At 37.8% G+C, this 14,041-nt stretch overlaps 1 protein-coding gene across 47 annotated transcripts in view; it reads left to right on the forward strand.

Moving 5' to 3' along the window:
- Positions 1 to 1,749: 1,749 nt before the first annotated feature.
- R3HDM1 (R3H domain containing 1) overlaps positions 1,750 to 14,041 on the forward strand; it is a 123,826-nt gene continuing 111,534 nt past the window's right edge. For 32 of the 47 annotated variants that reach the window (XM_005573023.4, XM_045367010.3, XM_045366993.2 and 29 more), the window contains exons 1-2: positions 1,750 to 1,807; positions 4,530 to 4,740. In XM_005573023.4, the coding sequence (XP_005573080.1) occupies positions 4,570 to 4,740 (171 nt within the window). In that variant the 5' untranslated portion in view covers positions 1,750 to 1,807; positions 4,530 to 4,569. Of the gene's footprint in view, positions 1,808 to 4,527; positions 4,741 to 14,041 lie in introns of those variants that run through there. The other 15 variants (XM_074008941.1, XM_074008946.1, XM_074008949.1 and 12 more) reach the window with 1 other exon arrangement.

Below are 14,041 nucleotides of genomic sequence, written 5' to 3' on the forward strand. Positions count from 1 at the left end.
ATCTCTCAGTTTCTTTGGGGTTTCATGGGACCTTGGTATTCTAAGAGGATCTTCTAAGGTGTTCACCTCTTCGATTTTGCCCCTTCCTCACTCTCCCCTGCAGCTAGTGCCTTATTTATTTCTTCAGTGGATTAAAAGCCTTACTTTTATGGAATTACAAAATTAAGAGATTCACGATTAAATTGTAAAGTCACTTTACAAAGAACACAAATAATTTGGTTGCTTAGTGAATGCTGCCATCTTGTGTCTACCATTTTATGAGCTAAAAAGCTAAAATTGAGAAAAAATACTTGAAGGATTTTTTTTGTTTTGTTTTTGGTGTAACTTAAAACAATCATTTGATGTAGTGGCTGGAGAATCTTGGTCAGATTGAGATGACACAGTATCAATTTAAAGTTTTTTGACATTTGTTTTTGATACCCCCTTTTCTATTATCCTTGTGTCAAACATTGTGAAAACTAATATAAGGTTATATCTGGTTCCAAGTGATTGTGTTTCAAAATGGTTTTTGAAGAGTTAGTATAAAATGTGAGTTACTCTATAGTGCATGCTTGGCTGTCTTGGTATTAGGTCTCTTGGTGCTTAGACTTCATTATATGCATATATGTATGCTTATTTCACCTTAAAATTGTACTATCCTGTTTATTGACAGCAAAAATGTCAAAGGACAATGGAAGAGGTATATAATCTTTTTAGAGTTGTTTACTTGCTAGGCTATATTCATTCATACCGAATAAATATGAAATGAAACTGACCTCAAAAATATGACATGGAGAACATTTTGCATTTGGGGTTTGTTTTGTTTTTGCCTGCCATCCAGACTGGAGTGCATGAGTAGCATGATCATAGCTAACTGTAACCCCCAACTAAAGCTGTTCTCCCACCTCAACCTCGTAAGTAACTAGGACTACAGGTGCACACCCGTACACCCAGCTAATTTTTTAATTTTTGTGGAGATGGGGTCGCATTGTGTTGCCCATGCTAGTCTTGAGCCCCTGGGCTCAAGTGATCCTCCTGCCTTGGCTTCCCAAAGTGCTGGGATTATAGGCATGAGCCACTACACCCAGCCAACTTTTTTTTTTTTTTTTTTTTTAAGAACAATGTGGGATTCATTAAAAATGTTCAATGGCTTATTTTTGTTTTATTTTTTCTGTTGTATTTTTAAAAATCTAGAATGTTATTACTGTTCAGAATTAGAGTCTTAAGTCCGTAGAGTAACAGCTCTAGAAGAGAACTCTAAAAATGATGGTTCTTGGAGTTAAAGTGTTTCTGATTGTGATCTTTTTTCTGTCTCCTTATCTATAGATACTATCTCAATTATAACTCTGACTGCATTGTAGCTTCTCAGTATATATCACTTTCCTTCCTCTTCTCTCTTCTGCTTTTAACTAATCAATCCTCTTGGCCTCAGTGATTTATTCAGGTTCACATAGCTAATACATGTTAGAATTCATTGTTACTCAGTGTTCTGACTTTTGTTTCAGAAAATATATAATAAAAACAACTGACAGTAATATTTTTAATTTCTCAGTTTCATGTGGAGTATTCCATTTCCCTTGGCCATTTTGTTAAAATAGTTTCGTTTGTTTTCATTTTAGGCCACGGAAAGGTATGATATATTTGATCCAAGACAGTCCATTCCAGTCCGGGAATCTACAGTGGTGACAAGGACATGGGACTCCTCCTGCCAGATTACAGATGGTTCACTACAGTTGACATCCTGGCTGACAACTGTGAAAAAGAACCTTGGATTATTTTTTTTTTTTTTTCTGGGACACCACAATCCCAAATCCAAAGGACGCATCAGGTAATACTTGCCTGTCATTCAGAAAAACATATTTCTTTTTCTTGCAAAATCTTACCTATAAAAAGCAAGAAGCCGGCCGGGCGTGGTGGCTCACACCTGTAATCCCAGCACTTTGGGAGTCCAAGGTGGGCGGATCAGAAGGTCAGGAGATTGAGACCATCCTGGCTAACACGGTGAAACCCCGTCTCTGCTAAAAATACAAAAAAAAATTAGCCGGGCGTGGTGGCGGGCACCTGTAGTCCCAACTACTCGGGAGGCTGAGGCAGTAGAATAGCGTGAACCCGGAAGGCAGAGCTTGCAGCGAGCCGAGATGGCGCCCCTGCACTCCAGCCTGGGCGACAGAGTGAGACTCCGTCTCAAAAAAAAAAAAAAGCAAGAAGCCAGTGTTTTCAGTAACTTCCCCACCCTGTCCCCACTTTGCAGTTGTTTGTTTTCAGAATGAAACAATTAACTTTGGTATGGGTTATAGTTCAGGAAGACATCGGTTTTTTTTTTAAATTCAGTTCAGTCTGTCTGTGACTTTAGGATCTACTTCTCTTTGGCTTTTTTAACTTTTCAGCTGTATTTATCAATTCCTAAAATCCATTTATTTATTTATTTATTTGTTTGTTTATTGAGACGGAGTCTCACTCTGTCACCCAGGCTGGAGTGCAGTGGCACAATCTTGGCTCACTGCAACCTCCGCCTCCCAGGTTCAAGCAATTCTGCCTCAGCCCCCCGAGTAGCTGGGACTACAGGCATGCAGGCACGTGCCACCATGCCTGGCTAATTTTTGTATTTTTAATAAAGATAGGGTTTAGCCATGTTGGCCAAGCTGGTCTCAAACTCCTGGCCTCAAGTCATCCGCCTGCCTCAGCCTCCTAAAGCACTGGGATTACAGGTGTGAACCACCGCACCTGGCCCTAAAATCCATTTAGATATTTAATTGCAAAACATTCTTTCAGGAAATGAACTTTTGAATTTTTCAAATTGATATAGAGAAAATAAATTCCACTGGTTTTTTCTCCCCACAAGATTTTATTATGAAAATTTTCAGAAATATAGAAAAGTTGAAAGAATTTTACAGTGAACATCCCTGGAACCACCCCTTGATTTTACCAGTAACATTTTAGCATAGTTGCTATGACCTATGTCTGTCTATCTCTCTATATATCAAGCTGTTCTTTTTTTTTAAGATGCATTTCAGAATAAGTTGTTTATATCAAGTTCTGCCATTATTGGTTTTTTTTGTTTTGTTTTGTGACAGAGCCTCACTCTGTCACCCAGCCGGAGTCCAGTTGGCGTGATCACAGCTCACTGGAACACACGCGTTTCGGCTTCAAGTGATTCTTGTGCCTCAGCCTCCCGAGTAGCTGCAATTACAGGCGTGTACCACCATACCTGGCTAATTTTTGTATTTTTAGTAGAGTCTTTGTTTTGCCACTTTACCCAGGCTGGTTTTGAACTCCTGAGCTCAAGCAATCCGCCCACCTTGGCCTCACAAAGTGCTGTGATTACAGTCATGAGCCACCCCACCGGCCAAGTTCTGCTGTTTTTATTACATTTTTTGCAGCTTAAAATGACTGCTATCTTTAGCTGAATCTCTAATACATTAATCCAGTGTGAAAACATTGATTTTCTTAAACTCACTAATGACATGAAAATATACTGTAATCTTATGTATTTGATTTCCTGTGGATTCCATATTCTAGAGTGCCTGGATAATATGTGTTGTTTGGCATTGAATCACTTAATTCAGGAGAGTCTTCAATGCTTTCTTCATATTGCTGAACATATTTGTTAATCCAGATTTACAAGTGTATTTTGTAATAGAATGTTACTGTTTATTTTATTTATTTATTTTTTTTGAGACGGAGTCTTCCTCTGTCGCCCAGGCTGGAGTGCAGTGGCGTGATCTCAGCTCGCTGCAAGCTCTGCCTCCCAGGTTCACGCCATTCTCCTGCCTCAGCTTCCCGAGTAACTGGGACTACAGGCGCCCGCCAGCACGCCCAGCTAATTTTTTGTATTTTTAGTAGAGATGGGGTTTCACCGTATTAGCCAGGATGGTCTCGATCTTCTGACCTCGTGATCCACCCGCCTCGGACTCCCAAAGTGCTGGGATTACAGGCGTGAGCCACCACGCCCAGCCGTGACTATTTATTTTTAAATTGTTTACTTTTGGAAATATTTCAGGGTAATTTAAGAAATTTGGAATTTTAGGAATCCAGATGAAAAAGCTATTATAGATATCCCTTTGGAGAAGAAGATTTCTAATGTCTTCTAAATACACATATATAATTCTCCAGCCATTACCTTCTACCTTGATCTGGCTCATTCCTTAATGTTTCTTAAGAATTGCCACAAGTAAATGTGCATCAAAATCACCCCATATTCTTTTTTTAAATGTTATTTATGTATTAGCAACAGGGTCTTGCTATGTTGCCCAGGTGACCTCAGCCTCCTGGACTCAAGCAGTCATCCTGCCTGACTCCCAAGTAGCTGGGACTACAGCTGAGTACCACTGTGCCTGGCTCACATACTTCATATAGCTCTTTTCCCACTGTATTGTGATTTTTTTTTAATTTGGATGTATCTAGCACAAAATTATATACTCCTTGAAAGCAAGAATTTTGTTCCTGTCTATATTCAACATTATTTCTGGAACATGACAGACAGTAGGTTAGTATCATGCAGTAACTGAATGTAAAAAAGTTTAAAACTGTATTAATCTTTTTTTCTTAAGGTTTCAAGCTCCCTGTAGAATTCGAAAATAACCTTTGCTAATGAGGATGTCTGATACTGTTACTGTAAAAGATGAAACTGCAACAATGAAGGATTTGGAGGCAGAAGTGAAAGATACAACCAGAGTTGAAAATCTTATCAAATCAGAAAACTATGGGAAGATTTTGGTAGAGAAGAATGAACATTGTATTGAGAACAATATAGATCTGCAGGTAAACAGGAATTTTTCTCTGACTACAAATACTAAATATTCAGTATATATTTGTGTTTATTTTCATACAAAACTCACTTCTCAGAATTCTAAAAGGGTAAGTTGACCCTTTGTGACATGCTTACTAGCTGGTTTGGGAGCCAGTTGGATTAGCTTGCTGTGAGTCTCAACTTGCTTGTATCATATAATATAATTCTTTTTATTTGTATGTGGCTAGTACATTTTTATTGGCTTTCTACTTTCTCGTTCCACCCTTTTCCTAATTACCAGTGCTATGAGAGTTTGGAAGTCTCACAGTTAAATTTTGAATTTAACCTAAGAGCTCTTAGAGGAAAGAGAAATAGAATAAAACTGCAGATGATCTATTGGCAAAAACAGCCCTCAGGAGGTTCCTCAGTCACTCAACCTGACTGACAAAACAGATTTGTGGGCTGGGGGAAGTTAATGCTTTTAATACTGTGCATGTATAATGACTTAAAACTAGCCACTGAGAAGGCTTCTAATTCCAGGCATAAATGGAAACTGAGTTGATTAACAAATTGAAGATAGGTAAAAATGGTCCCAAGTAATAGCATTTCTAGTAGCATTCATTTCTTTGGTAAGGTTTTCCAGTTATCTATTTTCTCAAAATGAAGGGCTAACACTTTTAAACAATTTATTTTATTTTATTTTATTTATTTATTATTATTTTTTTTTTTTGAGATGGAGTCTTGCTCTGTCGCCCAGGCTGGAGTGCAGTGGCGTGATCTTGGCTCACTGCAGCCTCCCTCTCCCAGGTTCAAGCAATTCTCCTGCCTCAGCCTCCCAAGTAGCAAGGACTACATGCATGCACCCCCACACCTGGCTAATTTTTTTCTATTTTAGTAGAGATGGAGTTCCACCATGTTGCCTAGGCTGTTCTGGAACTGCTGAGCTCCGGCGATCCGCCCGCCTCAGCTTCCCATAGTGCTGGGATTACAGGCACAAGCTACCGCGCCTGGCCCACAGTTTTTTTTTTTAAAATATCTCATCATTTATGAGTCAGGAAATGAAGCAAGGCTTGGGCTGAGTGAATTTTCTATTCTACAAGGTATCCAAAGAGGTCCTTTGTTGACATTTAACAGGCTAGTGGACTGCTCTGGAGCATCCCGGACTGCCTCTTGCACCTGTCTGGCACCTAGGTAGGAATGACTGGAGTGCTGGGCTCAGGTGGAATTAGAAGCACCTATTTGGCTCCTCCAACAAGATCGGTCCAAAGTAGTCAGACTTCTTATGTGGCAGCTCAGGGGTCCCAGAGAGAATGTTCCAAGAAAGCCAAGCAAAGCTGCAAGGTTTCTTTTGACGTAGGCCCAGAAGTTCCAGAACGTTACTTGAGCTATCTTCTTTTGACGACATAAGTCATTAAAGCCAGGCCAGAAGATGGGGAATTAGACCCTACCTCTCAGTAGGAAAGAATTTGTAGCCACCTTTAAACTACCACAAAAAGTTATTCAAAAAAAAATTGTTTAGGCCGGGAGTGGTGGCTGTAATCCCAGCACTTTGGGAGGCCGAGGTGAGTGGATCACGAGGTCAGGAGATTGAGACCAACCTGACCAACATGGTGAAACACCGTCACTACTAAAAACACAAAAAAATTAGCTGGGCATGGTGGTGCACGCCTGTAATCCCAGCTACTTGGGAGGCTGAGGCAGGAGAATCACTTGAACCTGGGAGGTGGAGGTTGCAGTGAACTGAGATCATGCCACTGCACTCCAGCCTAGGTGACAGAGCGAGACTCTGTCTCAAAATAATAATAATAATAATAATGTATTATATGTAAGAATACTGACTCTACTTTGAGCTTTTGAGGCCCAAGATGCCTTCATCCAAGGTGCCTGGCAAGGGGTGTACAGTTGAAATACCTTGTATAGAACAGATTTAATGGAAATTCAGAATTGGAAGTCAGTAAAACTGGAAAATTGGTTTCTTCTGTGTTTTCATTTAAAATATTGTAAAACAAAGTTAACTTTTTAAGCATCAGCAGGGAATAAGTGTTTTGTTTTAAAAAGTCTGGTTAATACGGAGTTACCTTTAACTTAATGTGGAGTTAACTATTCTAACATACTACCAGATATTTCATCTTCCTTTGGCACGTCTAAGGTACTGCCTAAAGGTTGTCATCTTAAATAGCAACTGCTATTTTTCACTCATAAGTTTGGATGTATGTAGCAAATAATGTAGGTTTTCTATTGAGATTTTTGAATAAACTGTTACTTTATTCTAATAGAGTGACAAGATTATTCTCTACTTGGCTCTCATTCTGAAAATCAGCTACCATGAATATTATAACTTACGTCTGTTACCTTGCTTCAGCGTAGTAATATTTAAAGTGATTAAAGGAAACAGAAATGTTTACCTTCCAAAAGAAGCATTCATTTCATTCATTTATATAAAAAAAACTGCACTTTTATTATATACATTTTGAGTGAAGTCATTTTTAATTAAGGGATGTTACAGCCTCTTTTGTACTATGAAGAGACCTTATGATTTTCTTTCTGTTAAGGATATAGTGTTTACATAAAAAATAATTCCATCAAACTAGAGAGAGGCCAACAGACATTACATGTCATCTCAGGTGGTTCCAAGCAGAGATTATTATCTCAAAGAGCTCTTTGACCATTTAATTTATAAATAATTCTACTTGTGTTTTCTACTTTTACTAGTTTTCTCTTTCTACTTTTAAAAAATGTTGTGTTTCTTATTCAGGGTTTTGTTTTGGACTGTAATCTTTTATAGAAGTTTTAGGATTACTTTCGTAAGAATTTAATACTTTAGAGCTAATTCAAGAAATCTGTGTGCATTAATGTCAGGAAGTTAACTTTCCCACATAATTGCCTTGGAGTTGTTCTGAATTGTTGATTATGGTCTCAGATAATTATCTGACAGGTTTTTGGTTAGGAATTTTTCTACTGCCACACGCTGTTCCTATTGAGAATGTAGAGGTACATTTCAGGCTTTGTATTTTTATGAAACATTTGGAAGGTTGGGGTGGTGGATTCCAGGTTTCTAAATCCAGAAAAATGTGTTTTGTTAGACTGTGAGTATCCCTAATCTTTAACATGGGTTAATTGGATGGTGGGGAGTATTTGCTTTGATTTCCTGTGTATAACTCACTGATGGGTCTCCATTGTTTGATTTTCTTCACGGATAGGTTTTTCAGATTACATTTAGACTAAATTAGCCTGGTGTGGTGGCACATAACTGTAATCCCAGCACTGTGGGGAAGGCCGAGGCAAGCAGATCACTTGAGCTCGAATTCAAGACCAGCCTGGGCAACATGGCAAAACCCTGTCTCTACCAAAAAAAAGATACAAAAATTAGCTGGGTGTGGTTAAATGCACCTGTAGTCCCAGCTACTCGAGAGGCTGAGGTGGGAGAATTGCTTGAGCAAGGGAGATTGAGGTTGCAGTGAGCTGAAACCGTGCCACTCTACTCCAGCCTGGGTGACAGAGTAAGACCCTGTCTTAAAAAATAATAATAATAATAAACTTAGGGTAAATTATTTGTGTTGATATTTACAGTCATTTATTTTAAATATAAAATTCAGAACCCTGTGCTCTGCTTATTAAAGGTTCAAACTCAACTTTCCCATTCTCTTACAATTGTATCTTTGTACTTAACAAATAGTTTGTCCAGGGGTGTTCATCTGTATACATGTGTATGTACACACAATTCAAAACATATTTGGGAATAGTTCAAACAATGCCTCTCCTCCACATTATTATTAACAATAGGATAGCGAGTCCACATTGTGTTGGTAACCCTTGTCATGGAGAAAATAAGAGAGCTGATTTTTGTTAAAAACTAGGCCTTGTGTGCCAGAGTCAATGAATAGCTCTGACATACATGAGTCAATTTTCCACACACAGAGTTGGCTAAAGTACATATTGTGTATATTCTGTTTCAGTAGTAAGCCCTTCGATAATCAAGATGAGACTCTTACGTCTTGTGTCCCTCAAGTTAATTCCAATGCGTTTCTTTAAAAGGGGTTTGGGCGAGAAAGCAATCAATCTAATAAGGCTGTCAGAAAAGTTCAGAACACAATGCCACACTTCTTTGACAATGAGGGCGATACATAACAAAGTCCCTCATTTGCTTGGAAAGTATTGATGAAGCAATTATCTTATTTCATTAATCTGTTAAGAAATGAAGTATTTTTTTTTAAGGACTGAATAAAAGTCTCTTTATATAAAATCATTCAAATAATAATCTTAGCTATTTCCTGTTTGTCAAACAAAGATTAAAAGGATGTATGTGGCCAAGCATGGTGGCTCATGCCAGCGCTTTGGGAGGCCAAGGCAGGAGGTTTGCTTGAGTCCAGGACTTTGAGACCAGCCTGGACAACACAGGAAGACTTTGTCTCTACAAAAAATAAAAATAAAAAAATTAGCCACGTGTCATGGTACACACTTGTAGTCACAGTTGCTTGGGAGGCTGAGGCGGGTGGATGACTTGAGTCCAGGAGTTCGAGGCTGCAGTGAGTTAGGATTGCACCAGTGCACTCCAGCCTGGGCAACAGTAAGACCTCTCCGTTAAAAAAACTAAATTAAAAAAAAAAAAAAAAAAAAAGATGGCCAGGCGCAGTGGTTCACGCCTGTAATTCCAGGACGTTGGGAGGCCGAGGCAAGCAGAATGCTTGAGTCCAGGAGTGTGAGACCAGTTGAGGCAACATAGCAAATCCCCTTCTCTACAGAAAACACAATTAGTTAGGCTTGGCGGCTACTCAGGAGGCTGAGGTGGGAGGATCACCTGAGCCCAGGAGATCAAGGCTGCAGTGAGCTGTGATTGCGACACTGGACTCCAGCCTGGGTGAGAGTCAGAGCCTGTCTCAGGAAAAAAAAAAGATATATGTAATGTGCCTAGTACATAGAGCCTGGCAAATGGTAGGTGCTGTTAACAATGTTTTAATAATTATCGTAATTGTTACTATTTATTAGCAATAGCACGATTATGTGGCTTCTCAAAGATTTGTCCCTTTATTGTCATGCAAGATAGATTTTTTCTTTAGTAATAAAATAAAGAGTAAAACTTACTTTTAATGTAACCTCCCCACATTTTCAGTATGGTAGTTTTATTTCTATTAAGTTCTATATCTGTATGCTGTATTTTTATTGTTTTTATTAATATTGAATGAGTTCAACTTTTTAAAACTTACGATACATTTTCCATAGTATATTTTTATAATTATTTCTAGGATTTGGTGCTCTTTCTACTGAACTTGGGTCATGTGCACATATGGTAGCTCTTTTAAGCACATTTACTTTTCACGGTGCTTTCTTGTGATGTGTAAAGATGTTGGCTACATGTTGTAGTTGTAGAAATGCTTTTGCATACCTACACAGTTTGTACTTCTTTGGATAATTTTTATGTACACCACCAGCAGGATGGGATGATCCTGTATCTTCATTTATTATAAGGAATAACTATAAACCAGATAGTTTGTGACTTTCTCCACATACTTGTATTAGAATCTAAGAGTCAGGCCTTCGAATACTTAACTCTGTGCTTTCTGGCTCAAAGGGTTAAATGTTAAAAACAAATTAGTGATTGTGTTTGGCTTATTGATTTTTAAAATAGCTCTCCTACCTCAGGGAACTTTGTATTTTTCTTTTATTCCAGTAGAAATTAGCATCCTGGCATCTATTATTTTTACTGCCCTGACCTTAACTAGACATGGAACATTTTAATTCATTATCTTCCTTATAATTGCCACTAGTCTTTACTATTACCTAGAAAAGTACTGAGAATTTGTAAGCACTTCAAGGTGTTTTGAGTCTGGTTGAAAGGGTGTAACCATTATAATTTTTCTTCATAACAATTATTAATTACAAAGAGAAAATTATTCCTATTTTTTAAATGTCAGATTTTGTTAGTTGAGTGATATTTAATTGGTTATTTTTGTGCTAATGCATATATAACTCATAAGGATTGCTCTGTTTTCTTCAGTTGTTCTCCAAATTCTAGTAGCTGGTAGCTCTGACAACATATTAGTATCAATTTCAAACTGAAATTGTATTAAGGATGTTTCATATTCTGCACCCATTTTTTGGCCTAGTTCCTGTTTTATACTTCAGTATAAAACAACGTAAATTATAAATTGGGGACTTTGTCCCTAAGCCTTCTAAATTCTAATTTAGATAGCATTTCTCTGGACTAATACAGGTCTGTTAAACAAGCTGCTAAATTTTTACTGTGACCGTGAAATTCTGCTAAGGGTGAGAAGTGTGCTCTAAATAATAAAATCCTTTTTTAAAATAATTACATATCAAATAGAGGGAATTCCTATTTAAAGCCAAATCTGGCTGCCAAGTAGATTAAAAAATATGAAATAAAGTATGTTTACTTTAATAAACAACTTGTATTCCCTGCTTTGTTGTGTGTGTATGGCATATTTTCTAGTACATATAATTTCTAAATAAATTATGTTATTGAATAATCCACTTTGGCAATTTATAGTTTACTTATATAGTAGTGTATTAGTTTTCTATTGCTGCATAAAAATTACCACATAGAGGCTTAAAAAACAACACCCGTTATCAGCTCACAGTGGGCCCATCTGGGTTGCCATTTAGGGTTCTGTGAGGCCAAAGTCAAAGGTGTCAGCCAGACTGGGCCGTTTTCTCAAGACTTTGGGAAATAATTTACTTCAAAGCTCATTCCAGTTGTTGACACACCTTAGTTTGTTGAAGCTGTAGGTCTGAGGTCCTGTTTTTTGACTGGTTGTCAGTAAAGGCCACTGTGTTCCAAGAGGCTACTCATAATCCTCCTTACATGGCCCCTCTATCTTCAAAGCCATCAATAGTATGTCAAGTCCTTCTCACGCTTTAAATCTCTCTGACTTGGCACCATGCTCCCACCAGAGAAAAAGTCTCAGCTTTTATAGGGCTCACTTGATTGAATCAGACTCACCTGAATCTTAGATTGTATCTTAAGATCATCTGGCTTGGAGCTTAGTTAACAAATGCAAAATCCAGCAGGGCATGGTAGTTCACACCTGAAATTCCAGCACTTTGGGAGGCCAAGGCAGGCCGCTCACTTAAGGTCAGGAATTTGATACTAGCCTCACCAACACAGTGAAACCCTTGTCTCTACTAAAAATACAAAAATTAGTGGGGCATGGTGGCGGGCGCCTGTAATCTGAGCTACTTGGGAGGCTGAGGCGGGAGAATCGCTTGAAACTGGGAGGCGGAGGTTGCAGTGAGCCAATATCATGCCACTGCACTGCAGCCTGGGCAACAGAGTGATACTTAGTCTCAAAACAAAACGAAACAAAAAAAAGAGCAAAATCCTTTCTCAGCAGTACCTTGATTTGTGTTTGATTAAATAACCAGTGGGTGGGAATCTTTTGGGCCATCTTTAGAATTCTGTCTACCTCAGGTAGAATTTAATCCACAATAAAGTTTTTTTAAAGGTATTAATTGCACTGGACTAAGATTCTGAAGATCTGGGGTTCCGTTTGACTTTAGTAACTGATTCTGGACTGTGAGGTCTTTAAGACCAGGAACTATGTCTTACTCATCTTCATAGCCCTAGTGCCTAGCACAATGTCTGGGGTACAGCAGGAACCTAAAACATGTTTATTAAATGAAGTCAAATTAAGATAATTTTACTTCTCTGTATCTTCCTTTATCTTTTCCTCATTTTCATCAAAGCCTCCTTGTAGATTAAAAGTGAGATAGTTAATACATGTGTGAGTCTATGAATATTCTCAAGCATTACAGCATCCCCATTTTATAGATGTTTTTAAAATTAGCATTTGTTAGATTAAGTAATTTATCTTAATCTCATTGCTGATAAGCAGAGGCAGCACATTAGTTTTCTGATATGGTCAGTTCCTAACCTTTAATAATCAATTACATTTATAACACGTTAGAGTTTTCGAAGCCCCTTTATTAGCTACGCTTTCATTGAATCCTTTCAAGAATCCTATGAATTAGTGCAAATAGTATGAACTTTCAGACAGGTAAAAGTAAACTGAAGTAATTTGACCATAGTTACCCACTAATAAGAAGCAAATTCAAAAATTTAAGTCCAGCTCTTTTGCATATGAGTACAGGATTTACATTGCCAGTTAATGACCCCTTTCATTTTAGAATTTTTAATAGAAGATTTTATACTAGTGATACTTAAAATTACAAGAAATTAAAGCAGAGGACTGGGAGTAAGTCACAAATTATTTTCCCTTCTGCTTCCTCAGAACTCATTTAGTTATGTGCATTTTCATAGTTATTCACCTGTTGCTTTTCTCCCACTTATTTTTTTTCCTGTAAGCCCTAGAGATGGTGGCATCTACCACCTAATCTAGATGGTAAGCATAACTTATTTTACTTACATTGTTAGATGTGAGTTACGGGTAATTAGAAATCCTCTTGAACAAATTAGAGAGTAGGTAAAAACAAGGCAATACCAACATGCAGAAGCCCTCTTAGGCAGCACTGCCATATGCATGTGTGCACACACATACTATTTTCTTCTATATAAGGAACAAAATTATTTTTCCTTTATTTTTTCTATTTTCCTTTTGTTGTTATTCTGTAGTTTGTGTAATCTAGGGTTAAAATCCCAAGAGTACAGTGCTTTTTAATTTTGAAGGACTTTTGGCTCAAAATGGGAACAGGACATACTGATATGTAGACTCTTGTTTCTGTTGACTCTACAAGGAAGGCCTTTTTAAAATAAAATGATGGGTTTTTGTTGTTGTTATTGTTTTTAATGTAAAGCATACTAGTCTGGATATTAAGGATTTTGTATCTGTTTTATGTTTGGTACCAGACTGGCTCCCTCATGTTAAGAAGTAAAAATGATAGATATTCGGGCCATGTACTATTTGGTGTTGGGTTTGGGGAGGAAAATTGGAAGAAAGAATGAAAGGAAGGAAGGACGAAAGGACCTCAAGATATTGAGGATAGTTGTCACATATTTAGAATATGTACTGTTTTTGAAAAGCACTGCATTTTATTGCTTGAAAATGCAAGGAAAGTGTTTTGAAATAGATTGTTGTCAATGAAATGTACTTTAAAATCTGTTTGCTTTGACATTTCTTTGCATCAGAAACACAAGGTTGAAGGAAGGAAGGAAGGATGGAAGGAAGGAAGGACACAAGGAAGGAAGGACAGACAGACAGAAGGAAGGAATGTAGGAAGGAATGTTTAAAACCTATCTGGCTGTGGTTTGTTTAAAACCTATGTGGCTCTGGCTCACAGGTGCTTCAGCTGGTTTCCCAAACCAAAGCTTGTATCACAAACATGAATTAGTTTGCCTTACAGCGTTCTCCAATCATGTGA

This window comes from Macaca fascicularis, chromosome 12 (assembly GCF_037993035.2).
Source record: "Macaca fascicularis isolate 582-1 chromosome 12, T2T-MFA8v1.1".
Lineage (NCBI taxonomy): Eukaryota > Metazoa > Chordata > Mammalia > Primates > Cercopithecidae > Macaca > Macaca fascicularis.